Source organism: Papio anubis, chromosome 19, assembly GCF_008728515.1.
Source record: "Papio anubis isolate 15944 chromosome 19, Panubis1.0, whole genome shotgun sequence".
NCBI lineage: Eukaryota > Metazoa > Chordata > Mammalia > Primates > Cercopithecidae > Papio > Papio anubis.
In genome coordinates, this window is record NC_044994.1 from 3,814,215 (window position 1) to 3,840,277 (window position 26,063).

The window sequence follows — 26,063 nt, forward strand, 5'->3', positions numbered from 1 at the left end:
GTTGGCCAAGCTGGTTTTGAACTCCTGACCTCAAGTGATCTGCCCAGCTCGGCCTCCCAAAGTACTGGGATTACAGGCGTGATGAGCCACCATGCCCGGCCTATGTTATCTTACAAAGCTTTATTTTTTTACCTTTCTTATTTGTATCTAAATTCATCTGGAATTGTTTTCTGTGTATGAAGCAAGGTAGCAATCAATTTCCTTTTTTTTTGTTTTTTTGTCTCATATGGCACTCCAACCCTCCCAGCCTCGGCTTTCTCCCACAGCTCTATGGTGCTACTTTTGTCTTTTAGTTCTCTACATACTTACTATTATTATAAATCAGGTATTGATATATGTGTGGGCCTGTTTCTGTACTCTTCATTTTGCTTTATTGGTCTATTTGTTTATGTTCACTCCAACATTGCACTGTCTTAGTTATTGTAGCTTTAATGTAAGTCTAGATGTCCAGCAGGGTAAGTTTCTCCCACTTGGTGGCTGTTCTTTGAAATTGGTTATTCTTGGCTTGATTCTTTGCATTTCTACATATACCTTTAGAATCAGGTAGTCAATATCCACTATCCACTTTATGTTATCATAAAGTCCTTAAAAGTGCCAGGCACAGTGGCTCATGCCTGTAATCCCAACACTCTGGGAGGCCAAGGCAGATGGATCACTTGAGGTCGGGAGTTTGAGACCAGCCTGGCAAACATGGTGAAATCCCATCTCTGCTAAAGATACAAAAATAAAAATTAGCTGGGTATGGTAGCATGCAACTGTAACTCCAGCTACTTGGGAGGCTGAGGCAGGAGAATCACTTGAACCCAGGAGGCGGAGGTGACGGTGATCGTGCCACTGCACTCCAGCCTGGGTGACAGAGTGAGACTCTGTCTCAAAAATAAATAAATAAATAAATAAAATAAAGTCCTTAAAAGTGGAAGAGAGAAAAAGAGTTAGAGGGTGACGTGACTGTGGAGAAAGGATCAGAGAGATGCAACGATGCTGAAGATGAAGAAAGGAGGCCATGAGTCACTGAAAGTGGAGGTATCTAGAAGCTGGAAAAGGACAGGAAATGCGTTCTACCCTCGGGCTTCCAGAAAGGAATGCAGCCCTGCTGACACTCTGACTTTAACTCAGTGAGATCCGTGTCAGACTTCTGGCCACCCATAAAAAAAATCTATGCCGGACACAGTGACTCACACCTGTAATCACAGTACTTTGGGAGGCCAAGGTGGTGGATCACCTGAGATCAGGAGTTCGAGACCAGCCTGGCCAACATGGTGAAACCCTGTCTCTACTAAAAATATAAAAATTAGATGGGTATGGTGGCACAAGCCTGTAATCCCAGCTACCCCGAAGGCTGATGTAGGAGAATTGCTTGAACCTAAGAGGCGGAGGTTGCAGTGAGCCAAGATCGTGCCACTGCACTCCAGCCTGGGTGACAGAGGGAGACTCCATCTCAAAATAACAACAACAAAATCTGCTCAGATTTTAATCAGGAATGAATTGAATCTATAAATGAATTTGAAAGACAATTGACTTTTCATAAAATTGAGCTTTCTAATCTGTGGTCTTGATGTAGCCTATCATTTTCTTTCTTTTCTTTTCTTTTTTTTTTTTTTTTTAAGATGGAGTCTCATTCTGTCGCCAGAGTAGCTGGGATTACAGGCACCCACCACCATGCCCAGCAAATTTTTATATTTTTAGTAGAGATGAGGTTTCACCATGTTGGCCAGGCTGGTCTCAAACTCCTGACCTCAGGTGATCTGCCCACCTTGGCCTCCCAAAGTGTTGGGATTACAGGCGTGAGCCACCACACCCAGCCAGCCTATCATTTTCTTTAGAATTCATCAAGTTAATTTCTTTGAGAATGTTTTGTAGTTTTCTATGTAATTGTCCTGCACATCTTTCATTAGGATTCATTCTGAGGATTCAACCTTCTTAATGCTATTGCAAGTAACATTAAATTTTTAAATTCTATTTATAATTATTGAGTAGTTATATAATAGATATAGAACTGATCTTGTGTCTAATGACTGCTAAATTTACTTTTAAACTTTAAGTTTATTATTATTATTATTTTGAGATAAAGTCTTGCTCTGTCACTCAAGCTGGAGTTCAGTGGCATGATCACAGCTCACTGCAGCCTCGAACTCCTGGGCTTCAAGTAATCCTCTCACCTCAGTTTTCTGAGTAGCTAGTACTACAGGCATGCACCACCACATATGGCTATTTTTTACATTTTTTGTAGAAATGGGTATGGCTGTATTGTTTAGGCTGGTCTTGAACTCCTGGCCTCAAGTGATCCTACTGCCTTGGTCTCCCAAAGTGCTGGGATTATAGGTGTGAGCCACCACACTCAGCCTATTTTCTATTTTTTTTTTTTTTTTTTTTTGAGACAGACTCTTGTTCTGTCTCCCAGGCTGGAGTGCAGAGGCATGATCTCGACTCACTGCAAGCACCGCCTACCAGGTTCACGTCATTCTGCTGCCTCAGCCTCCCGAGTAGCTGGGATCACAGGCGCCTGCCACCATGCCCGGCTAAATTTTTGTATTTTTAGTAGAGACGGGGTTTCACTGTGTTAGCCAGGATGGTCTCAATCTCCTGACCTCGTGATCTGCCCACCTCGGCCTGCCAAAGTGCTGGGATTCCTATATTCACTTTGTATAGTTTATTTCTAGAGTCTTGTATCTTCCACATATATAATCATGTCATTTGTGAATAATTACAGCTTGTCTTTGGATGAGACACATTTTACGTAGGAAGATGTGGAGAAATTAGAACCCTCATACATTGCTAATGAAAATGCAAAACAGTGTGGTTGCATTGGACAACAATTGCCAGTTCCTCAAAGTAGTAAAGATGGAGTTAACAGATAACCCAGCCAAGGCTGCAGTGAGCCTTGATTGTGCCACTGCACTCCAATGTAGGAAACAGAGTGAGATCCTGTTTCAAATAAAACAAAACAAAAACATGAAAAAAACACACGACCCAGCAAATCCACTTCTAGGGATATACCCAAGAGAACTGAAAGCATATATCCACACAAAAACTTGTGGATGAATGTTTATAGCAGCCTTATTCATAATAACTAAAACAAGGAAACAATCCAAATGTCCATTAACTGGTGAAGGGATGAATACAATGTGATATATCCATACAATGAACTATTATTCATTAATAAAAAGATTTTTTAAAAAAAGAATGAAATACTGATACATGCTACAACATAGATGAATATTAAACACATTCAGCTAAGTGAAAGAAGCCAGTCACAAAAGACCACATATTATACAAATCCATTTATGTGAAATGTCCAGAATAGACAAATCCACAGACAGAAAATACATTAGTGGTTACCTAGGACTGGGGTTGTATGTAGTGGCAATCAGGAGAGACAATGATACATGTTTCTTTTTGGGGTTATGAAAATGTTCTCAAATTAGATGTGATGGTCACATAACTGAATATTCTAAAAACTAATGAATTGTACATTTTAAATGGGTACATTTTATTTTATTTATTATTATTATTATTTTTTTGAGGCACGGTCTTATTCTGCCGCCCAGGCTGGAGTGCAGTAGCATGATTACAACTTACCAACTCACTACAGCCTCCACCTCCTGGGTTCAATCCATCCTCCCACCTCAGCCTCCTGAGCAGCTGGGACTACAGGCATGCATCACCACGCCCAGCTAGTTTTTGTATTTTTTGTAGAGATGGAGCCTCACCATGTTGCCTAGGCTGGTCTTGAACTCCTGGGCTCAAGCAATCCGCCTGCCTTGGCCTCCCTAAGTGTTGGGATTACAGGCATGGCCACCTCGCCCAGCTAAATGGGTAAATTTTATAGTCTGTAATTTATATCTCAACAAAGCTATTTAAAGTTTTGGGTTTTTAAATTATTATTGTTGTTATTATTTTAAATGGAGTTATGCTTTTTCTGCCCAGGTTGGAGTGCAATGGCGTAATCTCGGCTCACTGCAACCTCCACCTCCCAGGTTCGAGAGATTCTCCTGCCTCAGCCTCCCAAGTAGCTGGGATTACAGGCATGCACCACCACACCAGGCTAATTTTTTTTTTTTTTTTTAATTTAGTGGAGACAGGGTTTCACCATGTTGGTTAGGCTGGTCTCGAGCTCTTGACCTCAGGTGATCCACCCAAGGTGCTGGGATTACAGGCATGCACCACCACGCACGGCTAAACTTTTCTTCCCCCCCGAGACGGAGTCTCCCACTGTCGCCCAGGCTGGAGTGCAGTGGGATGATCTCAGCTCACTGCAAGCTCCGCCTCCCAGGTTAACGCCATTCTCCTGCCTCAGCCTCCTGGGCAGCTGGGACTACAGGCGCCCGCCACCACGCCTGGCTAATTTTTTGTATTTTTAGTAGAGATGGGGTTTCACTGTGTTAGCCAGGATGGTCTCGATCTCCTGACCTCGTGATCTGCCCACCTTGTCCTCCCAAAGTGCTGGGATTGTAGGCGTGAGCCACCGCGCCCGGCCTAGGCTAACCGTTTTTAAATATAGGACTTTGAAAGCTTAAAAAAGAGGTAAACATACGTTGTTTGGGGGTATAATCTCTAAATTTTTAGAGATTTTAATTTTTTTGTTATACTTTTCTGGGCTCTCCAAGAATATGTATTTTTGTAATTGGAAAATTCAGAAAAGAATAGATGTTACAAAAATGTAGAATTCCAGCCAGCCATGGTGGTTTACACCTGTAATCCCAGCTCTTTAGGAGGCTGAGGTGGGAGGATTGCTTGAGCCCAGCAGTTCCAGACTAGCCTGGGCAACATAGTGAGACGCCATCTCAAAAAAAAAAAAAAAAAAAAGATGTAGAATTCCACCCTTCCCAACACCTGCCACATACCCACAAGCAGCAGCAACAACAAACTCTCCTGAAAAACCAAGAACATCATTTCAGGGAGAAGTGAGTTGGCACCTGAGTTCAAGGTTGTCTACCTGGATGACTTGTCTGAATAATGAAATGGTGGTAAACTGCAGCTAAACAAGCCAAGGGCAGCTGGTGAGAGGACACTGTTAAGGCACTTGCTTGGGATTTTCACAGAATTGTGATGAACAAAATATTATATGAGAAAGATAATTTTTGTATCCGTGACCAGAATAATTGAAACAGATTAGTTAAAAAGTTATTAGTATGGGTTTTAAGTGGTTAATATCTTGGTCAGGATATTGAGTGGGAAACGGAGTGAAGGGGTGACTCCTAAAATGTTTCAATGACAAAATCCTCAGGGAATAGTGATGACTTAAATGGAATTAGAGATTATACCAACACACCATACATGTTGAAAGACTAGAAGTCCTCTTAACATGAAAGAAGTTGACTAAGGACCATTTTGACAGAAAAGCAATGAATGTGAGGATATGAAAACTCTATTGCCATTATTTAGAATCAGGATTCCAATGTTTGAATCCTAGTTTCCCTATTTGCTTTCTTTCTTTCTTTTTTTTTTTTTTTTTTTTTGAGACAGTCTCACTCTGTCACCCAGGCCAGAGTGCAGTGGCACCATCGCGGCTCACTGCAAACTCCACCTCCTGGATTCAAGCGATTCTAGTGCCTCAGCCTCCCGAGTAGCTGGGATTACAGGCATGTGCCACCACGCCCAGCTAACTTTTGTATTCTTAGTAGAGACAGGGTTTCACCATGTTGGCCAGGCTGGTCTCGAACTCCTGGCCTCAAGTGATCCGCCCGCCTCAGCCTCCCAAAGTGCTGGGATTGCAGATGTAAGCCACCATGACAAAACCCCTATTTGCTTTTTGATCTCTGTCAAAATACCCAACCTTTTTGAGCTTCGATTTCCTATATTTTTAAAATAGTAATATCAATTTCTACTTCATAGCCTATTTTAAATAAATCAGAAAGCACATAAAAGCACTTAACAGGCTGGGCACGGTGGCTCACACTTGTAATCCCACCATTTTGGGGAGCCGAGGCAGGTGGATCACTTGAGGTCAGGAGTTTGAGACCAGCCTGGCCAACGTGGTGAAACCCCATCTGTACAAAAAAACAAAACAAAACAAAAACAAACAAACAAAAATTAGCTTAGTGTGGTGGTGGGCGCCTGTAGTCCCAGCTACTCAGGAGGCTGAGACACGAGAATCGCTTGTATCCGGGAGGTGGAGGTTGCAGCAAGCTGAGATTGTGCAACTGCACTCTAGCCTGGGTGATGGAGCAAGACTCCATCTCAGAAAAAATAAAAAAGAAAAGAAAAGAAAAAGTGCTTAATATAATGCCTGGCACACGCTCTGAAAAATATTTTATATATATAGTAATATTACCATTGGGGGAACTGGTGTGAAGGGGACATAGGATATCCTGGCACATCATTTGAAACTTCATGTAAATCTATAATTGTTTCTAAATAAAAAGTTAGAAAATGTATTAGCTATCTAGTCTGGGAATTGTGTTGTGTCATTGTGCTAATATTTTTCTCACCAAAGGAAGGAACCAAGGACCAGAGACACAAGCAATTTGTTACAAAGAGTTACAGAGAAGTGAAATGAGAATGGAAGTAATTTCTTCTGAATCATATTACCATAGAGCAGCCTTAGTGTGAAGGGAGCTTAGAATTAGGGCAGTTAACCACTGAACTTATCCGGGTTTGAATATGTGGTTTGCTATGGTTTATTTCCTGGTTCAACTTGACTCATTCATTCAGATTCAGAATAATAAATATTTAAATGTTTAAAATAATAAGCATCTAAAATGATAAGCATTTCCTCCCCATGTACTCTGTGCTAGGCATTGTGGAAGCCTCTCCCATATTGCTTTGAATGCGATTGCAACTAAAGGTTTCTGAATTCTAAGAGAAAGGCACAAAGGAAATTTACTACTGCCATTCTAATCCATTTAGTGCTCACTGTTTAAACATCTTTGTTTTCTCTTAATGAAATTAAAATGTGTGGAACAAATTGTATAGGATGTAGTACCTCCTCAGTGGGGAATTCTTTTGCCTCTACTAACCTGGAGCATTGGGAAAAGCACGGGAGTAGGGAACACAGTGGATAAGAAAAAGAGGGTTTATTTTCCTTTATACTCAGTTTACAGTAGTGATTCCAGCAGGATGCACTATTTTGTTCAGAAAAAGCTGATGCGAAGAAACTTGGAGCTGTGGCTGATGACCTTGGGACAGAGTTGAGGTTCTGTTGCATTCTTGGGGCAGTGTTCAGCTCCTGTAAATGCAGAAATAACAGCCCTGAATCAGGGTAACTCTGGATAGAGCTCAGTTCTGTAGGTATTTTTCCCTTTCCCTCCCTCCCTCCCTCCCTCCCTTCCTTCCTCTCTTAGGTCAGTGTGAGAATATGTCTCTTTAGCTGACGTGAATAAAGAGATCAAATATCTTTGAGAAACTATGAAAGTTCTAGGAAAGGCTAAGGCTTCACATTCAGAATGTCACCTTTACAGGGAGCTTTAAAGGGAGATAGAAGCAGCATAGAGCGGAGGACATGTAAAATTTCACAAATATTTACCTTTATACAATTTTTTTTTTTTTTTTGAGATGGAGTCTCACTCTGTCGCCCAGGCCGGAGTGCAGTGGCGCGATCTCGGCTCACTGCAAGCTCCACTTCCTGGGTTCACGCCATTCTCCTGCCTCAGCCTCCCGAGTAACTGGGACTACAGGCGCCTTCCCAGCTAATTTTTTTGTATTTTTAGTAGAGACTGGGTTTCACTGTGTTAGCCAGGATGGTCTCAATCTCCTGACCTCGTGATCTGCCCGCCTCAGCCTATCAAAGTGCTGGGATTACAGGTGTGAGCCACTGCGCCTGGCCTTACCTTTGTACAATTTATAGAAATGTATAAGAGGCTTTAGGTAAGAGACTGGCAATTAATTTTTTTAATTGTTCTTTTTCTCTTTTTTTTTTTTTGTGAGACAGAGTGTCACTCTGTGTCCCAGACTGGAGTGCAATGGCGTGATCTTAGCTCACTGCAACCTCTACCTCCTGGGTTCAAGTGATGCTCCTGCCTCAGCCTCCCTAGTAGCTGGGATTACAGGCATATGCCACTACGCCCATCTAATTTTTTGTATTTTTAGTAGAGATGGGGTTTCGTCGTGTTAGCCAGGCTGGTCTCAAACTCCCAACCCCAGGTGATCCACCCACCTCAGCCTCCCAAAGTGCTGGGATTACAGGCGTGAGCCACCACACACAGCCTAAAAATTGTTCTTATTTGAAAATGAGTCTATGAGGGACATTTTGTCAACCTGGTTTCAAAAAAAGAGATGAATGAAATGAATGGTAAGAATTTGTTTAATGTGCTCATTTCAGCAGCACATGTACTAAAATTAGACTGATACAGAGAAGATTAGCATGGCCCCTGCACAAAGATGACACACAAATTCATGAAGCAGTTCATTAAAAAAAGTAAAGAAATATTTGTTCAAAAATCATTTTTAATTACATAAGTATTTCTCCATTTTTCAGATTGTATAATAAATAATAGGTCTGTCTTTATATACTTTCAGTTTCAGGAATGATAATTCTGAAGAAAAAAGTGAATGGTTCATCACCGATACAAAAATTAACAAACATGATAGTGGCTAGCAACGTCAGGTAGGTTTTATTTATTAGCAATGTTTTCCCCACGATTTTTTTTTATGTTTGTTTGTGGTTGAAAAGCCAAACACATTAATTTCCAAGGCTCATTGGCTGCTAAGAAAAATTGTCACTGTGGCCAGGTGCAGTGGCTCCTGCCTATAACCCCAGCACTTTGGGAGGCTGAGGTGGGCAGATTACCTGAGCCCAGGAGTTTGAGACCAGCCTGGACAACATGGCAAAACCATGTCTCTACAAAAAAATACCAAAATTAGCTGGGTGTGGTGGCGCCCATCTGTAGTCCCAGCTACTCAGGGGGCTGAGGTGGGAGGATTGCTAGAGCCCGGGAGGTGGAGGGTGCAGTGAGCTAAGACTGCACCACTGCACTCCAGCCTGGGTGACAGAGCAAGACCCTGTCTCAAAAACAAACAAAAACCCTTTAATTATCATTTGGAAGAGGACTTATTCTTTAAAATGCAGGCCTTAGTACTTACATAGTTGGATGATGCTTTTAGAAAAATGACTTGGGGGACACTCCTCCTGTATTTTACACATTTCAGTGGCAGAACAGGATAACAATTCAGACCTCCTGTGTGCTCTGACCATGGACAACACACAGCTCTGTCATCCTCAAGCTGCACTGTAAGTGAAGCTGGGGTAACGGTATGTAGAACAATGACTGGTATTATTTGTTCAAATATTATTTCTTATAAGAAGGCAACAGAGTGCAGTTTGTAAATACCGGTTTAAAAACTCCTTTCTTTTAGAAAGGAGAATGAGAGAAAGTGAAATATAAAAAACACATAATTGTGCTGAACCATGAATGACACCGTCACAGAAATATCTAAAAACCATACTGCTTAAAGGCACTTGTTGCAATGTGTAATTCAGCTAAGATGATAATCAAATGCATAGCTCTTGAATACAGAAAAATGATACAAATCCTCCTCCTTTGCTGCCCTTCCCACAGAATACTGAGATAAAACTTATTGAGGCCTAGCTACCAAAGGCAGAATTAGTTGTTCCATATCCTAGGCTAGCATTTGGTACATAGCCCCTATTTTATCATGACTACTGAGAACTGTTAAGTCTAACTCGACTGTGTAGATCAAGACAGTTTTATCTTAGTGCATCCAGTGGCTGAAGCACAGTTGGCACCCTGTAGATTTTGTGTTGTTGCAGTGACATCACCAGTTACTATAAAGAGCTGATTTGGGCTGGGTTTGGTGGCTCACACCTGTAATCCTAGCACTTTGGGAGACCAAGGCCAGAGGATTGCTTGAGGCCAGGAGTTCAAGACCTGCCTGGGGAACATAGTAGAACCACATCCCTACAAAAATTTTAAAAATAAATTAGCCAGGTGGAGTGGCCCGCACCTGTAGTTCTAGTTACCTGGGAGGCTGAGATGGGAGGTTCTCTCGAGGCCAGGAGTTCGAGGTTACAGTGAGTCATGATTGTGCCACTGTACTCCAGCCTGGGCTACAAGGCAAGATTTCGGCTCTAAAAAAAAATTTGTTTTTTAATGAAAAAAAGAGCTGATTTGGCTCTTTCTTCCCCCATTTACCCAGAATTGCTTAAGTGGTAGATACTGACAAGGTATCTCAGCAGGGCAGAATTCTCATGGTTTGAGTCAGTTGGGACCAATTTATGTTGATGTGAATTTCTAACTCCTTTGTCATTCTGAGTGTGTCAGCTGAATTCACGTAAGGGCATTCATCAAGGAAGGAAGAGAAACAGCCTTTAGTTTTAACTATTTTATAGCTGAGAAAATTAGACACATACTCCGAGTTACGGGGTCTATTCTGATTTTTATTACTCCTAGAAATTTCATACAGACTATAATCTATCTTGTTAGTAATATCTGATAGGGAATTTTCTGGAATAGCTATGTGTAGAAACTATTTTATTACACAGATTTAGGAATCTCAGAGGATCTGATTCCTTCGTCTCTAAATCTTCAATGGCATTAAATGCCAATACATTGTCCTTGGTCAAGATTACAACGCAGAAAGGAACAAGCTAATTAACTATTTAGAATTCCCTCTCCTAAGAGACCACATCGACAAAGTGGCACCATAACACAGTTTGGTGTTTTGTTGATCACTTTAGGATACCACCACCATTTTGGAGGCTTTGGGTGGAGCTGGGGATAAAGCCATGGAGGCAGAACCGTGTCGGAAAACCTGGGTTTAGCCCCACTTTGTACTTGGGTGTTTGAGCTAATCGCTTAAGTCACATAAAACAACAAGACTAATAAAGTCTGGGACACAGACTTTAACACCTCAAGTGCTGCCAAAAGTATTTAAAAGACAAAAGCGAATCACAGGCACCCTTCACCGAGCACCTCCTAGACATCAAGAACCGTGCTAGGTTCCCTACATTCTTCATTTAATGCCAATAACCCCACGAGGCAGGTCTCACCTTCATTCTACAAATGGGCCCCACTCCTACCAACTAACTGGCTGATTCAGGATCTGACCCCAGGCCTGCCAACGCTCCCGCTGGCGGATTGCCCGCCTTGTCAGCTCGAGTTAGCAGGACGTGGGAGTAAAAACCCGGCGCCCCAGCCTTCACCGTGCTGCACGAGGAAGCTGGCTAGGCAGGCATGACTTTGTCAGTCAACCACCCCGCAGCCGGGCCCTGGGCTTTGTTAGCAGCCACTTGGCGAGGGCCCCGGGCGGGTGGGGAGGCGGCGCTTCCTCCAAGAGGAGGTGGGACCCCGGCTCCGCCGACCTCGGAGCCGCCCCGGCCCCGGATCGCCGACGACGTACGTGCAGGCCTGGGGATGGGGCGCGGGCCACGAGCGGCGCGCCCGCCGAGATGGCTGCAGCCTGCAGGGCGGTGGGCGAGGCCGGTGACCCAATAAAGCGGCCGGTCCGCGGGAGGCCCCGCCCGGCCGGGTTCCGGCACTCGCCGCAGGGTCCCGGCCGGCGGCAGTTTGCGCGCCCGTCCTGGCGCTCGGCGTGAGGCGGCTTGGGCCGGGGTGTGAGCGCGCCGCGGGCGGGGGCCCGGCCGGGGCGCCGAGGAGAGGCGGGAGGCGGGAGCGCCGGTCGCCCGGGAGCCGCGCAGAGGAGCAGGCGGGGCGGGACGCGGCCGGGGGCCCAGGCGTCCGGGGCCGCGCCGCCCGCGGCAGGCCCGGGCCCTCGGCCCGCCCGCGCGCCCCCGCCAGCCCGGCCCTCCTCCTCCCCGCCGCCCCTCCCGCGCGCGTCCACCGGCTCCCCGGCTCGCGCCGCTCCATGTAGCCCCGGATCCCCGGGCGGCCGCGGAGGAGGGGGCGACCACAAGATGGCGGGTACGTGGCCCCCTGTTCTCCGGGCGGCGGCGGCGGCTCCTCGCGCCCACCGCCCTCCCGCCGCGCCACTTAGAGTGGCAGCCGGGCAGACCCGGCGATGGGGGTCCCGGCGGGGGCACCGCCGGGCGGGAGGGCGGGCGGTGGGGGCGTCGCGCCGGGCCCTGGGGCGCTGACCGGGCCTTTCTTCTCTCTCCTCGGCGCAGACCTCTCGCTGCTCCAGGAGGACCTGCAGGAGGACGCGGACGGATGTGAGTGGCCCGACCTCGCGGTGGCCCGGCAGCCCGCGGGGAGCGGCCGGGGAGGGCGGGCTGCGGCGCGGCCTGGGCCGGGCCCTGGCTGGCTGAGGGGACGGTGGGCGAGGGCGGCCCCGGGCGGGCTGGGGTGGCGATTTTGGGGGAAAATCTCGCGTCCGTGAGGAAACGGCGCGCCCAGGTTCCGCTGGGGGAGGGAGACGCCCGGAGTAACGCCCAAGTTCGCTTTCCGCCCTTCGCTCTCCTCTCCCGGCGTCCCCAAATCGCCCGCGGGCTCGGCAGTGGCGCGGCTGTTTTGGAAGGAGAAGCCGGTGGGGCAGGATTTGAAGTGGGGTTTGGGTGTGTTTCGGCCCCGGGTGTCCCCTTCCCCCGTCCCTCTAGGAAGGAAGAGGCTCGCGCGGGAGGTGTGTTTCCTTAGAGTGGCTCTTCCAGGAGCGCCGGGGGGGGGCAGCCTGGGCCCCGGTAGCCGTCTGGGCTCCCCGACCCGGTTTCGGGTCGTTTGAGGATGACATACCTGTCATTTTACTTGGGCTGGGAGCAGTTTCTAGATTGCTCCCGATGTGATTCGTGGATTACGGGAAGGTTAGAAGGTGTGGCCTCGTCAGCAATTACTAGGTTTGAAGAGCATATTTCTTTAATGCAGATACTCAGAAATCACCCAGCCCTCCTTCAGTGTTAACAGTGCAGCCTTCCTTTGAGGTACTGAAGTTTTTAGAGAGTTGACGTTTTTATTTTTAAAAAGACAAAGTTTTTGACGTTTCCTGATGGCGACGGAATTGATATTTAGAAAGGAATTTTTCGTCTTATATGTACTTTTCTAAGTCTTAGAAGATAATTTGGGTCACGATAGAAAAGACAGAGTTAAGCAGGTTTGTATTGAAAGAAGTGACAAATTGCAGTTAACTTAAAATAGTTTCTGTTCATGCTAATCTTCCAAAATAGTGACCCATCAGAAAAATCAGTAGGTTTTGAGATGCATTTTAAAAATGAAGAGTGTGCAAAATGTATAAGCGTAGATCATGGGATGCATAAGGGACCAAGAAATTGTTCTGAGTTGAGATGCTAAGCATAGTAGAATTGTGGTCTGTTTAGTGGAAAGCCTACTGGATGCTGAGATTGACTGTCTAATACCTGTGTAAGTAATTTCAGAGATGGTTGCAGTTTGAAATTACTCTTTTAAATACTCTGTAGTTAATCCTTAACATTGTCTAATGTGCTTCCCTTACTCAGAGTAAACTGAATTTTTAGATTCCTGGTTGTTTTGAGTAAAGTAAAGGGCGTTTACTATTTAGATGGATTATCTGAAACGAGTGATTTATCTTTAAAGTAAATGAACCACGTCCAGACTTTGGTTAAGGCTGTGTTTTTAGTGGGGTGGCTCAAAACAGCTCTCTTAAAGGGAGCAGTACTCATGTAGTGAAGGGCGGCTTTAACATTTTATTTAATGTTTACCGTAAGCCACTTCTCTGCCTAACAGTAAGTTTGAGATATTGTTTAAGGCAGCTATTGATTTCAGATCTCTTGCCAGGTTAGGATTGGAGAAGTGGTCCTGATTATGTTACCTCGAGGAGGGCTTTTTAGATTTATGTTCGACTTCGTAAATAAAAGATTCATTCAGCAAGTATTTATGACTGTCTGGAGCAAAAACTTCTCACTCCTGAAGGATGAAATGCGGTGTCAGTTTCTTCCCTAGCCCCCAACAAGCACAGTGTAGAGGGGAAGGCATACCTGTGAAAAATTCAGCCATGAGTTTGAAGACTCTGCCCGGTACTAGGGATGGAGCTCTGAGAAGGGTGGGCACAACCCATGCCCTCTAGTGGTTTACAAGCAGTTTTGAATCTAGGTGTACAGTACTATTACAGTTACAGACTTGGAGCCAGGCTGCTCTGTTCGTCTTAGCAGTGTCTTTTTGGGCAGACTCGGGCAACTCACTTAACCTCGCTGTGCCTCAGTTTTGTCATTTGTAAGTAGACATAAGAAATATTATCTGCTTCATAGAGTTGTTCAGGGCTATACGTGAGTTAGTGCCTGTGAAGCACTTGGAACAATTCCTGGTAAACGGCGATGATTATGATTATGTTTGCTGTTATGAGAAAAGAGCAAGGGAAGCTTGAAAGAAGAGCAGAGTAGGAAACACTGATGTTGAACCTTCCGGAATGAAGGTACTTACAGATGCTGCCAACGCTTGCAACTAACTTTTTTTTTTTTTTTTTTTAGATGGAGTTTCACCCTTGTTGCCCACGCTGGAGTGCAATGGCGCGATCCCGGCTCACCGCAATCTCTGCCTCCTGGGTTCAAGTGATTCTCCTGCCTCAGCCTCCTGAGTAACTGGGGATTACAGGCGTGCGCCACCACGCCCAGCTAATTTTGTACTTTTAGTAGAGACAGGGTTTCTCCATGTTGATCAGGCTGGTCTCAAACTCCCGACCTCAGGTGATCCACCTGCCTTGGCCTCCCAAAGTGCTGGGATTACAGGCGTGAGCCACTGCGCCCGGCTGCAACTAACTTTTTAAAGATTCTGTTTCCTATGCATTTTAATTTAGAGTAAAACAGACATTGAAGACACAATAGTTATTTGCATATTCATAATTTGGTTGAAGGCTTTGTTAGAGTAATTGCTTGTTTTTCTCAGTTACTAAAGTGTTTGCAGGTGATACCTTTACCCAGAACATTCAGGAACAGAGGACCTTTGGACATATGGCCAGTTGAAGGACCACTTCCCTTCTCTTGTGAAGGGAGAAAGAATGAGGAGGAGCACTGGGCCATGGTGCCTGCTTAGAGAGCAAGATGGTTGGTAAGGGAGTGAGAAAGCTGTCACATCCTGGAGAAGCTGGAGAAGGTAGAGGACCCAAAGGTAGAGGAATGGAGCTTGGGCTGCCCTTACAACACGGTTGTTATCTCATGAGCCTGAGTTTCTCTGTCTATGGCAAAACTCCAGAGTATGGAGGCCAATCATCAGCCAAGCTAGGTGTAAGTTGGCCCTTGATATGGGAAGAAATTATTTTCTGGTCAAGCTCTAGAATCTTGGTTGCCCTTCCTAAGTGTAGAACCTGGGCTATGAGGGAAGAGAGAGTAAGTTCTGTTGTGCAGATGATCTAGGAAAGGACCTAGCTGGAGTCTAGGACTTGAAAGAAGGTCATTGCCAGACATTGGTAAGAGTCTCACGTCTTTCGATTTGATTTGTTTTAAGCCCATCTCTGTATAGAGGCATAGAGTTGGGGAGAAGGTTGGTCAAAGACTGACTTGACTGATAACCTTTGGAGGAGAAAAAAAAATCTAATGAGGAAAAAATGGATGGTATTGTATTTGTATATATATCTCAAAAGGTCATAAAGGTAAGTAAATGAAATCATTATCAGGTACTGTTAAATTTAGGAGAATAGGCTGGGCGTGGTGACTCATGCCTGTGATCCCAGCAGTTTGGGAGGCCGAGGTGGGCAGATCACGATATCAGGAGATCGAGACCATCCTGGCCAACCTGGTGAAATGTCTACTAAAATACAAAAAAAATATTAACTGGGCGTGGTGGCGTGCACCTGTAGTCACAGCTACTCAGGAGGCTGAGACAGGGGAGCTGCTTGAACCCGGGAGGTGGAGGTTGCAGTGAGCCAAGATTGTGCCACTGCATTCCAGCCTGGCGACAGAGCAAGCCTCCATCTCAAAGAAAAGTTTAGGAGAATAATGCAGTAAAACTATATGTATTTAAGTTTAAAAGTGATACTTTCAATACTGTATCATGAAATACTTTGAATTTCAGATTGAAAGCAAACCAGTGACTCCATTTGAATATGGTTATCTCAGCGGATTTCAGAGTTGGATAAACCCTTTTTAATTTTTTATATTTAATTATGTATGTTAAGTAATAGGAGACAATACAAAATTGTAGATGTTTAGAAAAAAATTATTTCAGATTTCTATTTTAGTTTCCAAAGATTCAATTTTGATTCACATTTAAGTTGGTAGATTCCTAAAATGAAATGAGACTAAGATACGATTAAGATTTGATGAGCTAATGCTTGTAAAAATAATTTCACTTAAGGAGTTTCATTAGAACTTAAACTTTTATCAAAGCAATATGTTGAATATCATTTTTAAAGAATGGCTATGTAACGCTTAGTTTAGAGTGCCTTTCATACACAGGTTATTCTTCACAGCAGTCCTGTGATGTAGGCTATGGTATTCTAATACTAATAAGTAAGTTGACTAATGCCCAAAGGAACTAAAGAAACAAAACTCCTAAGTTTAGATGGAATTTAAACTAGACCTTCTGATTCTAAATATCGTACTTTGAATATTATATTTTCTTAAATGGCCCAGTTTAAAATATTGATCAACCCAAACTTGTATAGGCAATTTCTTTGAACTCATTCTTAAAGTACCCTTGCAAATTAATCTGGGATGCTGCATGTGGTTTAGTTTACACCTGGAGAATGATAGAGAGGATGGAGCTTGGGTATAATGCAGCTTATTTAGTTAACTTTTATTTCAGCTGTAACTAAGTATAACATTGAAAAGTTTTTGAAGCTATGTTACTGAGTATGCCATACAACAAATTTTTTTCATATTGAAGTTTTGGAATCCTTTTACATTATGCTGTTTTTTGGGTTTAAGGGCAGTGTTGAAGTGGAGTGAAGAATGGGTCCAGAACTAACTGAGGGTAACCGCCTAGACCGCACTCTGTGCAGAATCTCCAGGCCCTCCTACCACTTTTCCAAACCAGTTCTCATAAGCTTAGAGTCCTTGTTGCTGGGGGAGGTGAGGAGCAAAATATTGGTGCTGTATCCGGTAGCGGCCAGGGAATCATTCAGAAACCTTAGGAAGGTGCCCTTGAACATGAATGATATTTAGGAGTATTGTTAAATAGGGATTTGGGAGGGTGAGTCATGAGACCTGGTAGCCTGTTTTGACTGCTGCCAACAAGCCTGGATGGAGAAGTCTTTATTTAGAGATAATATCATTGATAAACTAGAAAAGAGTGCTTTTAAAATGGTTCCGGTGGTACCCACATGTGTGTAGGATCAATTAATGATACCTAGGCTAACAACTCCCCATATAAAATTGAGAGAGAGAAACCCCTTTGTAAATATGCATGGGCCTGTAGCGTCAAGATGCACTGCCCTTCCCCCTCCAGAAAAAAAAAAAAAAAAAAAAACACCTAAATGCATACTTTTTGTTAGTTCCTGCCTGTGAAAGATAAATAGACCTCAGGAGGTAAAGTTCAGAAGTCTGCCGCCACATTTGTTTGATCTCTGGTTTATTATTTCTGGTCCTTTTCCCTCAGTCCCCTCAAAACAATGAATGTTTGTTTATTAAACTACTGTTACTTTGCTTCCATGTTTGTATTATATCTCTTTTTTTATACTTCGGAGTAAAAGTATTTGAAAGTTCCTAAATTTGAATTAGAGTTTTGTTGTTGTTTTTAAATTGGATCTGAGAATAAACCTAACTTAGTCTTTTGGACAAAAGTCTAGATGGCACAACTACGGAATTTTGGCTGAGGAGGTTTTCCCTCTAATTTCTGTAAGAAGGTCTGGAACCTGCTCTGCTTTTAGCACAGATCTTTGAGCTGGTGCATCACCAATGCTTTTTCCTCCACAAATTCATTTCTTAACTCTCCTAACTTTTAAGTCAGCTTCTTATCTCCCTAGACTAAGGAGCAAACTTAACTTACTTTCTGGCTTTATTGATATGAATGTGGTTGGTATTTGAACATCTATCGTGAAGTCATTCTGGAAGATACCTCCGTATAGTTTTGTGGAGGGGAAAGAACACTAGGCTTGGTAAGCCTTTAGACCTGAGTTAATATTCTGGCCCTGCCATTTATTCTCTTTAAAATCTGAGCAAGTTAACTTTTTCTCAGCTTTCTATCTTTAAAATATTGATGGATTTTTGGATCATCTCCAGTTTTTTGCTATTACAAATAAAGCTGCTGCGAACATTCACACACAAGTCTGTGTGAATATATACATTTTTTCTCTTGGGTATACATCTAGAAGTAGAATGGCTGTTTAACTTTTTAAGAAACTGCCGGCCCAGCATGGTGGCTTATGCCAGTAGCTGGGACCATAGGCCTGCACCACCATGCCTAGCTAATTTTTTTGTATTTTTGGTAGAGATGGGGTTTTGCTTTGTTGTCTAGGCTGGCCTTGAACTCCTGAGCTCAAGCAATCCACCTGCCTTGGCCTCCCAAAGTGCTGGAATTAACAGGCGTGAGCCACTGCACCCAGCCTGATGTAGATCACTTTTATATTTCAATCTATGAAATTCACTTTTAGTAGAAATAACTCACTTATTCAAGACTTCATTTATTTAAGATTGGTGGCAATTTGGACCTGGGTTAGTTCAAATTTTATATTTGGATTACCTGTGGAAAAAAAGATTACTACCAAAGTAATTGCATTATGATTGCAAAGGAAATTTTTATTCACTGAAGGGAACATATAACACATCTGTAATATTTGGGAAATCCGCAAGTGTATATCAGAGCAAGTGCTTTGTTATACTACCTTTCTATTAAATACTGTTTGTATACATAACCTTGGTAACTAACTTGAAACTAGATAAACATGCTGCTACTGTATTATATAAATAGGAATACATTATACATGTGTATATATAAATACATGTATGAATATACATATAGTATACTTCAGCAAATTATTCTTGCCTTAAATTCAGTTGTGTTGTAGGACAATTTTGCATTTCTAAGGATTTAGTCAGGTTTTAGTATTGATATTTGAAGGAAGGATTTCTAATAAACATTATTTGTATTATTGCAAAGTACAAAATTAAAGCTTGCCATACCTCTTACTTGAGACTATTAGACTAAGTTGTGTAGTACTTCAAATTTATGTTATTTATCTATTTCCATTAATTTTCTTTCTCCAAATGAATTAATTGGGTTTCTGCTACCTCACTAGATGAGGGGTTGAAAAGTTTCTGTAGAAGGCCAAATATTAAATAGTTTAGGTTTTGTGGACCATGTGATCTTTGTTGCAGCTACTCAGATCTGCTATTGTAAGGTAAAAGCAGCCATGACAATACAGAAATGAACGAAAGGAAGTGTCATCCAATAAAATTTTATTTATGAAAACAGAAGGTGGGCCAGTTTGGCTCGGTGGCTGTAGTTGGTCAACCCTTTCACTGTGCTATAAAATCCAAGATCTGTAACATTTTTATTCTTGACTCATCACAGAGTGCTCAGCAATACATCTCATCAATACTTATTTTCCAAATAAGTATTGAATGAATCTTGATGTTTCAGGCCAAGCTAAATGAGACCATAAACCTAATTTGGGGTCAAATAATGAAATTATTTTTAATTAAACTTGTTATTTTGAACACTTTCAGACCTATACAAAAGCTGCACAGATATTGTAATGAATTCCCAATTCTTCACCTGAATTAAGCTGTTAACATTTTGCCAGTTTGCTTGTTATTTCTCTGTACATTTATACATTATTCTTAATCTTAATTTTTTGGTGTACCTTTTGAAAATAGGTTGTGGTCATTGGGACCTTTAACCTGTGTCTCCTAAGAACGAGGGCACTTTTACAATCATAGTAGTGAAATTTAGGAAATTTAACATTGCTACAATTCTGTTATACAATATGCAGTATATATTGAAATATCCCCAGTAATGGCCTTATGGCAACTGTCTTTTGCTGTAAGGACATTACTTACAAACTTACTAGTTTGGAACAGTTTCTAAGCCTTTAGCGTTGATGATATTGACATTTTTAAAGAGTCTATTTGTTTTTTTCTGTTTCCTCATGATTTGATTCAGATTATGCTTCTCAGTGGTTCACATTAAGGAGCACCTGATAGCAGTGTCCATTACTGGTAATGTGGAGTTGATGTCTATCAAATTGCTCCACTGTAAAGATTCTATTTTTGCTATTGTAAATAGTAAGGAAATAATTTGACAATAGGGAAACACCCTGTTTCCAAACATTTACCCGTTAGTATTAGACTGTGCTGATGATTCTTGCCTGAATTAATTGCGTTTACTAACTGACATTCTGCTTTATATTCATTTGTTGGTATATTTATTTGTTAAAATATCATTTTAAAGCCCCACATCATTATAAGGTAACTCTCATTCTGTGGTGTATCTCATTGTCTTTCATTTTCTAAAATGTAAAGATGGGAAACAAAATTTGGCAGATTTATTGTGGCCTGAGCAGTATCAAGGGAAAAACTGAAGGGAAGGATAGACTATGAGCTTTTTTCTGTTTTATGTAGGATTATTAGAGGTTATGTAGGGAATAGAAGGGTGTTAAGATCAAATTTGATAAAAGGTTATACAAATTAAAGAGATCTCTTTGGTGTGATACTTCTCAAGGTATTAATATGCTGATGTGCTTGTGAATATCTTATAGAAGGATAAAATATATTAAAGAAACTCTTGACTCATCAAGTATCCCTATGGACTACATTTTCATTAACAAATATTAATGAATGTGCCTCCATGAGAAGCATTGGATTCTGTTTTTTAGATAATAAAAAGATTTGCAAGACAATCTTTATCTTTAGGGAATTTATATATGTTGGGGAGGGAGAGGGGAAGGAGAGGTAGGAGAATATGAAAAAAAAAAAAAAACTTTGCAATTATTGGTGGAGTAAAAGTAAGGGCACCCAAGACAGCAGGGAATTAAAAGGAAGAAGAACTCTTAATTAGAAAATGGAAAATGCTTCCTGGATGGTGTTTGTAATAGGTAAATTTAAGCTGAGATGAGGTTAGAGAGTACAGAAATGGAACAGATGAAACCACGTAAGACAGAAAAGTAGTGGGGCATGTTGCAGCAAATTGACTCCATATGGGCTGTGTGCAGGGGAGGAAACTAGGTTGGGGCCAGATCCTGGAGACCCTTGAATTACAGCATGAGAAAGAAAGTTGTACCTTAATTCAGACTGCCTGGGAGGCTTATAGGGGGTGGAATGGTGGGGGTTGGGAGGGAGGGCATGCAAGGGCGTGCATTGAACAGAGTGGGAAGATTGAAATGGTGCTGATACATAAACTGGATTTGAATGAGGGCAGGCAATTATATTAATAATAGTCTAGGACCATGCTCTTTAAACTTTGTTACTGCATACCTACTAAAATAATTTTGAAAACTCTGTATCATGTATTTTAAAGTTGACATCCAAATTTTTCTCCATAAAATTTTACCATATTTGCAAAGGATATAATTTCTAATGTATTATAAATATCAGTATTTTAAACATAGAGTTGTATCACTTTTTAAAATGGACTCTAAATACTATAGCACTTGGATACCCACTATTCATTTTTTAAAACTCACAAATAGGCAAGACTGTAAGAGACAAATAAGACAAAAAAATTGTGAATAAATTATTTAAATTGAGACTCTTGCATTTTTTTCTTTATCTCTTTTCATTTTCCACACAGAAATTTACCTTGATATATTTTCATGCTTGAGAGTTGATTTCTCAGTCACATTTCTCTGCACCAAAAATGGGTAAAGAGAAATTTAAATTTTGTGTCAGGCAAGGTGGCTCACACCTGTAATCCCAGTACTTTGAAAGGTTGAGGCAGGAGGATCACTTGAGCCCAGGAGTTTGAGACCAGCCCTGGCAACATAGACCACCAGCTCTACAAAAAATAAAAAAAATTACCTGGGCATGGTGGCACATGCACTTGTAGTCCTAACTAGGGAGACTGAATTGGGAGGACTTGCGTGATCCTGGGAGGTCGAGGCTGCTGTGATCCATGATCACACGAGACTTTCTCTCAAAAATTAAAAAATAAAAAGAAATTAAAAATTTGAATTTCCTGTTAATATAAAACTTAAAGTTTTATTGAGTTCCCATTATTAATACTCAGTTGATCAACCAGAATATATTACAAATTGAAAAAACCTAGTGAACAACGTTTTATCAAAAAGGCATGTCTTAATGAAATGGATGGGAATTTTACAAAATAATTGTGTATTCATGGATAGAATTTATTGCTTAGAATGAGATAATACTTAACATCATTTCTACTTTACATTTTAAGAGCTATAAGCGCTGAGAAATGTTCGTAAATAAGTCAATGGGAATGGAAATGGTTTTGTTGGCAGTGCCACTCATTTTCTTGAACTGCTTCCAACTTATATGCAAAAAAATTACAAAAATTATTTTTAATACGCTTTCAGTCTTTCCATAATTTTGAAACTTTGTTGAAATTTGTTGAAATATTTCAACAAAGGGTTGAAAACCATCTGACTTGTAAAAGTATTCATTACAGTATTTAGAGGGTTGATCACTTAACATTTTCATCAATATTTCAAAGGTTCCATTGTTTAGCGTGGAAGGTTTTTTTCTGTCTTGGAGAAGTGCATCCTAGTAGCTTTGAGATAGTTAGCTTAGAGATGATGCTTTTCTCAGATTCGAGAACATGAAGGGAAAGCCTTGGATCCAAAACTCTCAGGCACATTTTTGGGATAGAAATCCCTGGAAGCTGGGGTCTGGAAAATTCCTTAGAGTTATCCAATCTGATAAAGTTGTAGTTACTAAGTTATAAATCTTCATGTACCTTCATGGGGTTTGAATACCCCAGTTTGCTCTAGGCGGAATTATCAGAGCCTCTGAGTTAGAGTGTTGGGAACTTAAAAGGAGGGAATAGATACAGAATACTTTATAAAAGTAGAATTTATGGCCCTTAGGAACTGATTAGATATGGGGGCAAGAAAGATAGTATTTTAAACAATAAATGAAGACCTCGTGTTCAGTATCTCGAGTTGAGTGGGGAAAATGATGGTGATTGGAAAGTCATGAGGATGAGCTGATTTTAGAAGAATAGTTTGGACAGTTTAGTTTTCAGAACAAATATGACATGGAGGTGGAGATTTTACAGTGTACTTGCAAATATGGCTCTGGGCATCAGGACAAGATGACTTCATGGGTCATCTGCACAATATGTGGTAGCTGCAAATGGCTGGGTTTACCAAGGAGGGGAAGAGGGCATATGTGTAATGTATATGTATGAGGACAAAAGTATAGGGGAAACTACTACATAAAGGAGAAGTAAGCAAGAATAGTTCAGAAGAGTAGAAAATTACTCAGGATTGTGCACTTCCAGAGAACTTACGAGAATTTTAAGAAGAGGATGTTGGGGTGGCAGATGTCAACATTATGAAAAGCTGTAGAGAAGTAAGTAAGAGCAGTTGGTCTGAGAAGGATTGCTGATCTTTGAGAAGAGAGTCACAGAGTGAAAGAGAAGACATTTTATTTGTCTTGGTGAAGGCTATCAAGGGGGAACTGTACCTTTAAGAAGTTTGATGGAAAAAAGCCATTTTAGGGATAGCAAGCTTAGGTTCTAGATTCACCATGAAAGGAAAAGCCCCATGTAGTGAGACTGGTTCTTAAATACCTTTCTATGGATCGTAAAGTACAGTTTCCATGGAGGCATTCACCTTCACCATTGTAACATTATTGTTGCTGTGGTTGAGTCCTGGGTGAGGTGGTTGGACTTTAAGAGCCATGTCGTTGGAAATATATGTGTCTTCAGACCATAGCAGCATGACTTTTTGAGAATCCTCTGGGGACTGAGACCAGCTGAGGGAATAGCACTTCTCCATCTCTCTCTCACACTCTGAAGCGTGTGTATGCTCACTGAATTGGATGTATGGTGGTCAAGTGCACTATTGAGACTGTTTCTTGCTTTTGTTCTCTTGGTTGCTGACACTTCCCACCCCCGTCCCGACTTGGCAGAACAAAGTAAATGCATGTGTGGTGATAATAAGGTAGGAATGGAAGTTGGGTTTTTTGAAGATGGTTTCAGGAACTTTTAATAAATAGAGATTTGAGACATCTTCCGAGGATTGTAAGGTTTGATAAGAATTGTAGATTCAAAATTCTTATTGAGTGACCATGAAATTAGCTTGAATTTGTAGTATATTTGAGCATATTTAACAAGGAATAGAAAAGAGGCATACTTACAGTATTGATGCAGGTGGAGAATACAGTTGGTCTTCCACATTCAAGATTCCACATCTGGGGATTCAACCAACTGTGAATTGAAATATTTTTAAAAATAGAAAACAGCAGAACAATTTTAAAAATACAAATAAAAAATGCCGTATAACCAACTATTTACATAGCATTTACGTTGTTAAGTAATCTAGAGATGGTTTAAGGTACAAAGGAACCTGTATATAGATTATATGCAAATTCTACACCATCCTATGTCAGGGCTTGAGCATCCTTGGATTTTGGTATTCATTTGGGGGTTGGTCCTGGAACCAATTCCCTGCAAATACCAAGAGATGGCTGTATGGTACTCTTGAGAAGGTTAGGGCTTCTGTGTATTCCTTCCTTCCCCCTCTTGCTCTTTGACAACTAAGAGTGGTAGGATCATTGAAAGAGGAGTGCTAGGAAATGAGGCCTGAAGTTCTGTTAGAATGCTGTGTAAAAACAGGTCATTTTGCTTGGAAGTGATAACATGATCTTTGCTTCTTAATTTAAAAAACAGATCTTAATAATTGATAATTTTAGTCAGATTTTATTGTAGCATAGTTGAGTGAGTATATACGTTGCCTGGAGTTGTCTGTTGTTCTGCGATAACTGTTGAAATGAGTCAAGTTGTTGCTTGGAAAAATCTCAGATGTCATTCTGAATTGCAGAGTAGTAATGTGATTTCTCTAGCCAAGTAAGAGGATTTTGCAAAATGTATTAATGTTAACTCTTTAAAAATTAGAAGGCAGAGTCGATTTAGGTAGGTCGTGTTTCCCTACTTCTGCCTTGCTTCTGTATCAACCTTATGCCCCAGCTACACCAAATTACTTGTAATTCTGGAGACATGAAATAGTTTTCTTTGACTCCCTATCTTTGGAATTTTCTGCTTAGAATGCCCTCCTCCTGCCCTTTGTCCTGCTTGGCAAATTCCAGTGTATTTTCCAAGAATTGGCTTGACTTCGAAGCCTTCTCTTACTTATCAGGGCAGACTTAGAAGTATAATAGTTAACAGCATATTTTGTTTGTATACAGTCTTATACTATGTATTTTTTCTTAGTAGAGTATGTTTATATATGCACACACATACATACAATGTATACCCATATATGTACATACATGCATAATTTTTTGTCTAGTTTTTATAGTATATTCCTTGTTCAGTGCCTGACATTAGATAGTGTATGTGCTGTCCTGTTTATATTAAGACTACTAACTGGTTGAATGAAAACAATTAAAAACACATGGTTTTCCTACTTACTGGTTGAATGAAATCAATGAAAACAAAAACACTTGGAAACTACGGGCAGATTTTCTGTTTCTAGAAACAAACTGAAATGCAAAGTGGGAGGGAACATTTGCTTATTTGCCTGACGCTGTTGCAGTTATCACTGTGTCTTAAAAGTCTTAACCGTTATTTTATAGATAAATATAATAAGTGACAAAACGGGATTTGAATCCAGATCTCTCTTACCATAAAAATCTTCTGTTCTTTTCACACAATTTGGCTATGACTATGTACAATTTTATGGTGGGCCCAATCTTTTTTTTTTTTTTTTTGAGACAGTGTCTCGGTACCTCACCCAGGTTGGAGTGCAGTGGCGTGATTTTGGCTCACTGCAACCTCCTCATCCTGGTTTGAAGCGCTTCTCCTGCTTCAGCCCAGCTGATTTTTGTATTTTTAGTAGAGATGGGATTTCACCATGTCGGCCAGACTGGTGTCAAACTTCTGACCTCAAATTATCAGCCCACCTTGGCCTCCCAAAGTGCTGGGATTACAGGCGTGAGCCACTGCGCATGGCCAAAGGAAAGGCGCAACTTTTAAACTATTATATTTTAGGCACTTTTTCTTAAATTTAAAAAAGCGAAAAATTGGAATTTCTCTTCTGCTACTTTGGATTTTTATGTTAGATTCAGGGAACTGCAGGTAGTATAGAGAGAGGATACTTCTGGAACTATGACAGTTGTTTTGTCCTGTTACATAATCTCATGTCTATACAAAAAGACATTCAGTTCTATAGGTAAAAAGGATTGT

The 26,063-nt window shown here is 41.5% G+C and overlaps 1 protein-coding gene, 1 long non-coding RNA gene and 1 other non-coding gene across 8 annotated transcripts in view; 2 read left to right on the forward strand and 1 right to left on the reverse strand.

The window, feature by feature from the left end:
* Positions 1 to 7,001: 7,001 nt before the first annotated feature.
* On the reverse strand, positions 7,002 to 11,173 carry LOC103879549. The gene is made up of 2 exons (XR_004180012.1): positions 10,949 to 11,173; positions 7,002 to 7,168 (listed from the first exon to the last, which is right to left on the reverse strand). It is a non-coding gene; the product is annotated as an uncharacterized LOC103879549 (long non-coding RNA).
* LOC116271589 lies at positions 8,248 to 8,354 on the forward strand. Its single transcript, XR_004180202.1, has one exon. It is a non-coding gene; the product is annotated as a U6 spliceosomal RNA (small nuclear RNA).
* PPP4R1 (protein phosphatase 4 regulatory subunit 1) overlaps positions 11,131 to 26,063 on the forward strand; it is a 70,430-nt gene continuing 55,497 nt past the window's right edge. For 2 of the 6 annotated variants that reach the window (XM_031658697.1, XM_031658699.1), the window contains exons 1-2: positions 11,769 to 11,819; positions 12,023 to 12,067. In XM_031658697.1, coding sequence (XP_031514557.1) covers positions 12,066 to 12,067 — 2 coding nt within the window. In that variant the 5' untranslated portion in view covers positions 11,769 to 11,819; positions 12,023 to 12,065. Of the gene's footprint in view, positions 11,295 to 11,692; positions 11,820 to 12,022; positions 12,068 to 26,063 lie in introns of those variants that run through there. The other 4 variants (XM_017951529.2, XM_031658698.1, XM_017951527.2 and 1 more) reach the window with 4 other exon arrangements.